This window comes from Grammomys surdaster, unplaced genomic scaffold, assembly GCF_004785775.1.
Source record: "Grammomys surdaster isolate TR1022 unplaced genomic scaffold, NIH_TR_1.0 364, whole genome shotgun sequence".
Classification (NCBI taxonomy): domain Eukaryota; kingdom Metazoa; phylum Chordata; class Mammalia; order Rodentia; family Muridae; genus Grammomys; species Grammomys surdaster.
In genome coordinates this window covers 3,014,568-3,024,852 of record NW_021604783.1, presented here as the reverse complement: position 1 = coordinate 3,024,852, position 10,285 = coordinate 3,014,568, and the positions used below count along the sequence as shown (strand labels likewise).

Here is a 10,285-nt window from a genome sequence, read left to right as displayed (position 1 = left end):
GGGGCGGGGTGGGGAGAGACTGCCCCGGGGGAGGGGCAGGAAAGAGGGCTATAAGGACTGCAGCCGTGCGGGGCGGGAACCAAGCAGGCCATGGCGGAGGTCCCTGGAGCCCAGCGCCCCGTGGTCGCTGGCGGCCCAGAGCCCCGGGATCCCCTAGATTGCTGGGCCTGTGCAGTGCTGGTAACGGCTCAGAATCTGCTGGTGGCTGTTTTCAATCTCCTCTTGCTGGCGCTGGTGCTGGGGACCATCTTGCTACCTGCTGTCACCATGTTAGGCTTCGGCTTTCTCTGCCACTCCCAGGTAAGCATGTGCCCCAAGGGGTGTGCGTGAGTGGTGTGTGGGCGGGTGGTCTTTGAGCCACAACATCCCTACGTGGGCTGTCTCCTCCTGGGCAGAGTCGGCCCATTCTTATGTGTCTTATCCGCACAGTTTCTGCGCTCTCAGGCACCCCCTTGCACCGCGCATCTGCGGGACCCAGGGTTCACTGCCCTGTTGGTCACTGGATTCCTACTGCTCGTGCCGTTGCTTGTGCTTGCCCTGGCTACCTACCGCCGCCTCTGCCTGCGCCTCCGCCTGGCCGACTGCCTCGTGCCCTACAGCCGAGCCCTCTACAGGCGCCGGCGCATCTCACAGCCGAAGCAAATCTCAGTCTCACCAGGTTCGCGGTCTGTTCCCACACCGGGAAAGGTGTGGGTCTGAGGTGCTTATAGTCAAGAATCCTGTCGATTGTCCTCCTGATCTCTCAAGGACTTGAAGCAAGCCCAGGGATGTACTGCCCAACCCAGCTCCTTACCGCTGCCTGAGTCAGATCCTAGCATCCCTTTGATGGAACAGCAGAATGTGGGCGCAAAGCTGGCGAAAATTCCCATGTCCCAGAAAATTCATTCACATTTGATTCCTGAACGTTTGGGCTGGACCCTGCACATCTTCTTTCCCTTCCCTAGTGTAAATAGGAGAGCTAGACCTTGTGCCTTCCTTTGCTGGTGCAGCTCCTCCAGAATTTACGGGACTGAGGGACAGGGCTCGAGAAGAAACCATCACAAATAATAAAAAATTTATAAAATGAATGCGCTCTGTGAATACAGGGGTGGCACATAGCCAATCGCCCCTGCCCAGGAGTAGGAAACAAATCCTCAAGAGTACAAATGGGCAAACCAGAGAGCATCTTTCAGCATCCTGCCTTTCCTTATCGCACTAGTCCGTTCTTCCTGGTCAGACCCCAGAGTTCTCTGGCCCTGACCCCAAAGGCACTTCCCCATTAATAGCGCAGAAAGGGCCTTGTTTCGGCTGCCTACCCAGCTCCCCTTGGGGACCCGAGCCCGTTCTCTGACCCCAGCTTAAAGGAACTAAGTGTTGCCAGGCCGGGGTGGGAAACAATGGGTCTTCCGGAGCAGGATGACACCCCTTCCCGCTACAATCTAAGCAGGAGCGTGGGAGGGAAAATGGAGGGGCCCACCCTAGGGCCTGTTGCCTTAAGTGCATAACTTGAGGGAAGGTTTGGTACTCCTGGGCATTAGGTTGAAGGGGCAGGTTGAGGAAGCTCCTGGACTCAGATGAACCTCTAAGGGTGGGGTGTACTATCCCTACCCTGACATTGGACCAACACACAGACACGGGCCACTTTGGTCAAAGGGTTTAATGGTCTCAAAGAAAAGTGTAATCGTGGTCAGAGATACGGGCTCCCCGATAGACTCTCCCTTTGGACTTCAATAGAAACGATGTGGTGTCCTGGTACCATGGCCAGACCCAGCACACGGGGCTCCCCCGCAGAAAACGAATCTGGAAAAAAAAAAAAAAAAGAGTCAGAGTATCAGAACAGCAGGCAAACATCGGTCTCGCCCCAGAAAATAAGGGGGTGCAGTAAGGCCCGCAAGAGGAAATGCCTTGCAGTGAATTTCCGCCGCATTCCCGAAGAGATAGGTGTGTATTCCTTGAGCACTGACCAGAAGGCTTGAGGAACTCTTGCGCAGAGCCCAGGATGACATTACAGTCGCGATCGGTGCACAGGAAGCAGCCGACTAGTGTCCTTCCATCTGTCATACGAATACGCATGGTCTTGTTGAGTAATGCCTCTAGTTGCTGCCGTGCACGCGCTGCTGGCGAGTCCTCCGGCTCCCCATCAGAGTCCTGCTAGGGCAGGACAAGCACTCAGAGGTCCAGTGTCGGCAGCACGCCCATAGAACCACAGTTCCCAGCTGCCCTCGCGGCGCTGCCCGAAGCCCGTGGGCTGCTGGGAACTGCAGTTCCCTTTACCAACCTCTCCACCCCCTTTCCCCTCCCCGCCCGGTGTAGCTGCCCGACTGTTCCTCCAGAACCCGAGCCCACGCTAACCCCGGCGCTGGAGCTGCTCTGACGCCGACTGCAACAGCCATTCTCCTCTCGTAGTAGCATGGTCGGCCCAGCTCCGGCCATTGGCCCTGGGACCGCCTTTGAGCCTCAAACTTCCTAAGAGCGTTTTGGGGTCGGCGCGTCAGATCTCGCGAGTGCTCCCAAGCTCTTTCGTGAGATCACAATTCTTGTCTCCGATTCCGCCACTACAGAGATCTCGCGAGATTTTATTTCATGCAAGGCTGCTCGATGCCTACTAGGGTATTAAAAGAATATCGCGAGAACTTTACCTGCAATTTCTTAAACAGCTTTTAGAAACGCCTGAAATTTGGGGGTTTATAGACCCTTTATTCTAGTCTCCTCGTCGATATTTTCTATTACCCCTAACTCAATCAGTTTCATAATGGAGTGTAGACTAGATGAGTAAGAATGAATTCAACAACAGTATGCTCGATGCCGGAATCCAGAATGTTTCCGGTGAACACGGGCAGCCCAAGCCCCGCCCTGCTTACGTATATTATCTCAAGTGGACGGTGGCCGGAAAAGGACAATGGTTTCCATGTCAGCGACAAACGCACTCCTGGTAGTTCTTGAACCTGATAGTTTTAAGATTGCTGAGGAGAGAGAAAGTAGCTGAGGGAGCCCGTGCCTCTTGTAGAACAGGAGCCATGCCGCGCCGGGGCCTAGTGGCGGGGCCAGACTTTGATAACTTTCAGCGTCGGTATTTCACGCCGTCAGAAGTAGCGGCACACAACCAGCCCGACGACCTATGGGTGTCTTACCTGGGATTTGTTTACAATCTAACACCGCTTGTACAGGAATTCAAAGGTGAGGGGCACACGCTAAGGGAAGGGCTGGAGAGCTGGTTCTGGCACTTGGGTGTCCGGCCGTTGACAGCTTCTGTTCCTTTTTAGGGGATCTACTGTTGAAACCCATCTTGGAGGTTGCAGGCCAGGACATTAGTCACTGGTTTGATCCAAAGACCAAAGACGTAAGTGCTGTTGGAGTGTGGGATTGGTGACCGGAGGAGGGATGGCGGGGAATAACTAGAACCCGCAATAGTGATTGCTCCTATCCTTCTCTCCAAACCCTTGCTTTTGAAGATTCGCAGGCACATAGATCCACTAACTGGTTGCATGAGATACCGCACCCCGCGGGGCCGCTTCGTGCATATCCCGCCGCCTCTGCCCCGTTCGGACTGGGCCAATGATTTCGGAATACCCTGGTGGAAGGGGGTAAATTACCAGGTGGGGCGGCTGTCTGCCCGGACCCGGAACATCCGTATTATTAACACTCTTACAACGCAGGAGCATACATTGCAGGTGAGATCTGGTGCCTGGGGACATACTAGAGGAACCAGAAATCACTTCTGCGCCTTCTTCCCTTCATATTAACATGACAGAGGAAAGCAGATGATCCTGGTACCCAGAGTTGGAAATTCTAGAAGTATGTTTGTCTTACAGCTACCACAGTCTCCTTCATAGATCTAGGCCAGCATCTTAGTGATGGTGGTCCTTGGAAGGGTTTTATATGCTGTTATAGATCCATTGTAAATGAGAGGCACCGGCGTTGACTCTATTGAGTCATTTGTTAGAAGTGATAGGACTGTGGTGTCTTTATAATATGCTGTAGTTTCAACTTTCCTTATCTAGGACTACGGGATGCCTGGGGGGTGCTAATCTGCAATGGAGGCACTCTTCATTCAAGCTCTGTTGTTTCTTGCGACTGATTCTCTTCTATTATTCTTCCCAGTTTCCTTAGAGCAAATACTGAAAGGTCTAGGTATAAGGACCCTTCTGACTTTTGGGGAGTGTGTGTGTGTGTGTGTGTGTGTGTATGTATGTTCCACGCAGAATTCTAGAGGTGGATACTTCTGTGTTCTTTAGGTGGGAGCTCTGGAGTCAATGTGGGAAATCCTACACCGGTATCTCCCCTATAATGCACATGCTGCCAGCTATACATGGAAATACGATGGGAAGAATTTGAACATGGATCAAACCCTGGAAGAAAATGGGATCCGGGATGAAGAAGAAGAGTTTGACTATCTTAATATGGATGGTGCACTTCACACACCTGTGATACTGCTCTACTTCAATGATGACCTCACAGAGCTATAGGAAAGGAGATGTGCATGTAGATGCAAGATGTTTGCCTTTGCCTCTTTCTATGCCTTGAGGAAAAGAGGTGTGGGTCTGTGGGGCCTGGGCCTACACCTCCGTTCCTTGCTGGGAATCAGCCCGTGGTTCTTGTGCCTTATCCCTGCCTCCTTTGCTCATGGGTGATGTGCTCAAAGAGTATTAGGGGGGTCCTGGGGGAGACTCCCTAGAACAGAAAGGGACCTAGAGACTCTCAGGGATGTGAGGAGGAGGTAAGGCTCAGGCAAAACTTTTTAGTAGTAAGAGAAAGACACACAGGGATGAAGGGATGGAAGAACTTTTTCGGCAAAGGTGAGAATGAGATGTTTGTAGGAAGGTGACAAGGATTTGGAAATTATTAGCATTACCAATCATAGGTGGTTGACTTCCTTTCTAAAGGTGTTTACTAGTTGGTGCCCCAGGAAAAGTGAATGCAGTTAGTTTAGGATTGAAATCATGCTGGAGTTTTACACTGTTCAGTACAGCTATCCTGTAAGGTGAACACATTCATGCTATCTCACAGGTAATTCCTTAGGAGTTTACAAAGGTTCAGTAGCACAAGTGCAGGTTTATGAGTCATGGTAGAGCCACAGTGCACAAGCCTGCCCAACTCTGAAAGTCAGGCATTCTTCAGTGTAAAGGAACATTCTCAGCTTTGCCTAATGCTAACATTTTTGATGGCTGCTTTCAAACCAAGTATTTGGAATGTGAGCTTGCCCTAGGCTTGTTGCATGATGGGGAAATGTAAGCCTATTGTGTACTCAGTATTTACTGTGTTCGAAGGGTTAAAAGAGTACTCTAGGGATAGAAGCAGGGAAGGCTAGATTTCAGCCAAGCACTGGCTACTGAGGCTACTTCCTTGTTGATATCATAAGATTTCTGACTATTTGGGCATAAGAAGATAGATATTTAGTGACTCCAGGAAAATTCAGAATGGAGAAAGGGCCTGTAGATCAAGACACTGTAGTGAGGGACCCAAAAGGGGGCACCTTCTTTTTCCAGTAGGCCTTGCCACTAACAGACAGCAAGGAAGACAGAGTTGAATTTGTCAAATGGTGACCCTGAAAGAGGTTTGTTGTGGTCAGACAGAGAGGAACTAAGAGAGGCAGACACCTCTCACAGTGGCTGACTACATCTGGTTCCCTTTATCCCTAACAGAGGAGGGGAATTAAGAATAACTGATAAATTGAGCCAGGCGTGGTGGCTTTAATTACAGCACTGAGGAGGCAGAGGCAGGTGGATCTCATGAGTTCCAGGCTAGCCTGGTCTACAAAACAAGTTTCAGGACAGCCAGAGCTACATAGAGAAACCCTGTCTCAAATCAAACCAAACCAAACCAACAACACAGTAACTGGAAAGTGAACTTCCCTGCAGCCGCAGCCGCAGCCGCAGCGAACACGAGTCAAAGAGCTTGCGTCCTGCCGGCAGTGGCATCTGGCTGCAGGGTGAGGTTCCATGACCTCATGAGACACTAGTGGGATGCACTGTCTCAAAGGGTGACTGTGGGAAACATGAACAAATGTGGGCTCAAACTCTTGATTTCAGTGATTTCTTAATCTATTGATGGTGAAGACTTTCACTTAGTCCCATGCAACCTAACAGTCCATAAATTGTTTGGATCAATCAATCGTGATATTTAGTCAGCTCGGAAGTGATCTATGTGTATTCTTATTTGTTCTTCTGAGTCTTACACTGTCTGAGAGCCAAAGCAGTTCCTCCCATGACATCCTCAGAGAATGTTCTGGGGTGTGCTCGTTCTGCCCAAGCTTGTCTCTTTTCCAGGACATCCCACTTGTAGATTTTTTTTACCTGGGATGGGGAGGGGGTGGTGTCTCATTATGTGTGTGTGGGGTCTCATGTAGCCCTGACTGGCCAGGAACTCAGAGACCACTTGCCTATTCACAACTTCTTGTTAGAAACACATGCTCCTTTCCCTATTTGTCCAAGCATTCATCAATTCTAATTCTAAGAATCTTTGGAATTTGTTCTTTTGTCTAATATAATAAACCATCTTTGTCTCAGATTACTGGGAAACTAACTGATATTAAATTTCTACCTCTGCCTTCACAAACCTAAGTCTTACTTTCTGCCCCAGATGTTTAGTAGATTGTTGATGCTTTTGGAATAAAGCCCTAAATTCAAATTCAAAATGCATAAATCAGGCCCTCCCTTCCTTGCCCATGGCACCCCTCACAGCCCTCCTTGGTCTACAAGCCATGAGGGCTCTCTTTGCCTCAGTTAACACAGAAGCTGTTCTCAGTGTACCATGCCCTTCTATTTTGCCCCTTGATTATCCTAACCAGTTTTGTCTTTGTCTTTTTTGGCCCCATCTCAGCAGTCTTCATTTTTCTGTGTTCTTATTATCACTTTAAAACTATGTAGACTGGCCAGGCACTGGTGGCTCACACTTTTAATCCCAGCACTTGGGGAGGCAGAGGCAGGTGGATATCTGAGTTCGAGGCCAGCCTGGTCTACAGAGTGAGTTCCAGAACAGCCAAGGCTATACAGAGAAACCCTGTCTCGAAAAACCAAACCAAAACAAAACAAAACAAAAACAACAACAACAACAAAAAAAACCCAAAACAAACAATGTAGACAAGGTGAAAATGGCTGGCTGCTAGATTGTAAGCTCATAAGGGCAGAAACCTCACTCATTTCTGTATTCTCACTGCTGAGTAATAGCTGCTGCTCAATAAATACCACCGAATGAACTCAGATGTCAAGAAATTCATCTGTCTGCAATACTAGTGGGTCTGATGTGTCTTGAAAGCAAGGTGGGACCAGGACAGTAGCATGGCTGGCCCTATTCTGTGGTCTCAACCCACAGGTGTGTTTTTTTCTTTCCTTCCACAGAACCAGGACTCAAAATTACCCTGCAATGGCAGGAGAGACAGTTGTGGGTGATCCACTTGTGATTTCCTCTATGGCCACCAGGTGGCTCTAACGACTAACGAGTCAGGAGAGTGAAACCAATGTCAAAGACTTGAAGGGGCCATAGAGGGGAAACCAGGGGAGGGTAGTAGGAAGAAAACCTGCATGGCCACCACTCTGTTAGCGTAAAGTTTATGCCTGATTTTAATTTTTTCCATAAATACATAAATACTTTAAGAAGTCATATTTGGGGCTAGGGAGATGGCACAGTGGTTAAGAACACTTGACTGTTCTTCCAGAGGACCATCTGTAACTCTACTTTTAAGGAATCTGACACCTGTACACATTTAAAAAAAAAAAAATCTCGGCCGGGGGTGGTGGTGGTGGTGGTGGTGGCGTACGCCTTTAATCCCAGCACTTGGGTGGCAGAGGCAGCCGGATTTCTGAGTTCGAGGCCAGCCTGGTCTACAGAGTGAGTTCCAGGACAGCCAGAGCTATACAGAGAAACCCTGCCTCGAAAAACAAAACAAAACAAAACAAAAAAGCAGTAGTGGCAGGGTGTCATAAACCTTTAATCTCAAGGAAAAAAGGCCATTTATTGGCTGGGGTGGGTGGCAGGTTTGGTGTACGGCTTGGGATGTAGTTAATAAAGCATTGTTAGAGAGGTGGGTGTGCATGGCCTGAGGTGTACTTTAGAAATGAGAGGAGGATATCATGTTTTGTGTTTAGATTTAGCCCCCTTTAGCCTTCACAGTGGGGAGAGTGCGTCTTCCAAGTTGCAGCCTCAGGTTCCAGTGTGGGATAAGACCACTGGGCGGGCTGAAGTACTGATGTAGGCAGCACTATGTAATCCAAGCTGACATCAAACTCCCCATCCTACTGCCTCAGCCTCCCGAGTCCTGGGACTGCAGGCATGTACCACCATGCCCCAGTGTCTTATCATCAAAAGCAACCTGGGGAGGAAAGGGTTTTTAAGCTTACAGTTGTAGTCCATCATGAAGGAAAGCCAGGGCAGGAACTCAAGGCTGGAAGCCTGGAGGCAGGAACTGAAGCAGAAGCCATGGAGGATGCTGCTTACTGGCTTGCTCCTCATGGCTTATTAAGCCTGCTTTTTTTTTTTTTTTTTAAATATAACTCAGGACCACTGGCTCAGGGGTGGCACCACTCCCGGTGGACTGGGCTTCCAATACCAGTCATTCATTTTAAAATGCCCTACTATGGCATCTTCTCAACTGACACTCCTCTTCCTAGATAACTCTAGCTGCGTCAAGATGACAAAAACAACACCAGGACACTTAGCTAGCTGTTTTTAAGTTACTAGAAGTACACTAAAAACCATAGCTGACGTGTAAATGAGCAAGGGGACCATTGAAGGGGCAGGAGGGGTAGACAGATGAGGAACAAGATGTCCTATTGGTTTACTAATACCTGTTGCTTATTTTGTTATGAGGCCTTCCTGTAGGTGCTGTCTTGTTCTAAAGCTGGACATTTGACATGAGGAATATGTGACTCATGTTTCAGGCTGAGATCTAGAAAGCAGGGAACATGGGCTTAGGGGTAAGTCCTCTGGGGTAGTTGTTACGTGTGTGTAGGAAGGAGAAGGGTAAAGACCGGAATGTTAAGAGCGGCTGTCCTCAGTAAGTCATAGCACCTTCAAAGGACCCATTGGTAGTTGTCTACAAACTGGTGGTGACACACTTCATTGGGGACAATAAGCATATATTCCTTGCAGGTAAAAGGCTCTGCCTCATGGCACGTAACCTGGACATCTTGAAACTTTCTAAATATGTATGCCTGCGTGCGTGTGTGCACGTGTGCACTATTTTGGAAAATGATAATTTTCATCAGATTCCCCAAAGAGCCCAAACCCCTGCCCATGGTAGCAGCTTCACTTGTACAAAAGCAACAAGACTTTAAAAGCCTGAGAAGTCACAAACAGGGTGCCTGGCACCATCGTAATGATCAGTGTCAGCCATATCACTTCTGTTGTGTTCCACAGCAGGAATTCCTAACGTTTTAATCTTTGGAGTTAACGACTGGTCCGGAGTCTTTTACAGCTATCCTGGAGTTTTTTGATCTGGTTGTGCCTTGTAGTGGAGGCTCAAGTGTTTCCAGCTCATTTAAGCTGGAGACTATATAACCCCCAGTCATGACGTGTGGATAAGGTTGCTGTATCCAGATCCAGAGGTGAGTTAGTGGAGAGCACACAGTTGAGTTGTTACTAGGACAGCCAGTGTATGACAGGTAAGCAGGAGTACTTAAGGAGTGTAAGAAAGCAGAGTCTGAGACCTAAGGGACCCAACGGTCCTCATCTCAGAAATCAGATAACAGAGTACTGGGCATGGATACTTTAGGCACATAGGAAACACTATAAAACAAAACTTGTGTGTGAATAAATGAGGGGGCACTGTTAAACTTGGGATAGGGAAAAGACTGGTGAGGGAAAAAAATCTTAGCCTGCTACAACCGTGTGCCCTTCTGGACCAGAGCCGTGCCATCTAGTGCCCTCGAAGAGCTACTGCTGGGGGGTTGGGGGGTGGGACTCAACTGTCCACCTAACTCATCCCTGTGTTGCCAGTAGTTGTGCAGTGCCTGACACAGGATTTTAACAAATGAATGCTTATGTCAGGCGTGAACATTACTAGGATGAAGAGATGGTTCAGCAGCTCAGAGCATTTATTGCTCTTGCAGAAGATTAGGGTTCAATTCCCAGGACCCACATGGTAGGTCACAACCATCCATAACTCCAGTTCCAGGGGACTTGATGCTGTCTTCTGGCCTTTGAGGGCACTAGGCACACAGTGGTGCACATACATACTTCCAAGCAAAGAAGTCACACCTATAAAAGAACTTGGAAACAATTTGAGAAGCATGAAGTTACCACACAACTCCCAAGTTTAAGTCCATGTAAGGGGCTGGAGCGATGGCTCAGCGGTTAAGAGCACTGACTG

At 48.8% G+C, this 10,285-nt stretch overlaps 3 protein-coding genes across 3 annotated transcripts; 2 read left to right on the top strand and 1 right to left on the bottom strand.

The window, feature by feature from the left end:
• Nucleotides 1-78: 78 nt before the first annotated feature.
• On the top strand, nucleotides 79-1,067 carry Tmem88 (transmembrane protein 88). The gene is made up of 2 exons (XM_028780040.1): nucleotides 79-300; nucleotides 430-1,067. The coding sequence occupies exons 1-2, from the start codon at nucleotides 91-93 to the stop codon at nucleotides 697-699; spliced, it is 480 nt and encodes a 159-aa protein (XP_028635873.1). The 5' UTR covers nucleotides 79-90; the 3' UTR covers nucleotides 700-1,067.
• A 551-nt stretch (nucleotides 1,068-1,618) lies between these two features.
• Nucleotides 1,619-2,694, bottom strand: Naa38 (N(alpha)-acetyltransferase 38, NatC auxiliary subunit). The gene is made up of 3 exons (XM_028780041.1): nucleotides 2,332-2,694; nucleotides 1,944-2,127; nucleotides 1,619-1,779 (listed from the first exon to the last, which is right to left on the bottom strand). The coding sequence occupies exons 1-3, from the start codon at nucleotides 2,410-2,412 to the stop codon at nucleotides 1,667-1,669; spliced, it is 378 nt and encodes a 125-aa protein (XP_028635874.1). The 5' UTR covers nucleotides 2,413-2,694; the 3' UTR covers nucleotides 1,619-1,666.
• A 177-nt stretch (nucleotides 2,695-2,871) lies between these two features.
• Nucleotides 2,872-6,534, top strand: LOC114631675 (cytochrome b5 domain-containing protein 1). Its single transcript, XM_028780039.1, has 4 exons — nucleotides 2,872-3,156; nucleotides 3,243-3,319; nucleotides 3,432-3,650; nucleotides 4,215-6,534. Exons 1-4 carry the CDS (start codon nucleotides 2,997-2,999, stop codon nucleotides 4,443-4,445), a joined length of 687 nt encoding a protein of 228 aa, XP_028635872.1. The 5' UTR covers nucleotides 2,872-2,996; the 3' UTR covers nucleotides 4,446-6,534.
• Nucleotides 6,535-10,285: the final 3,751 nt, after the last annotated feature.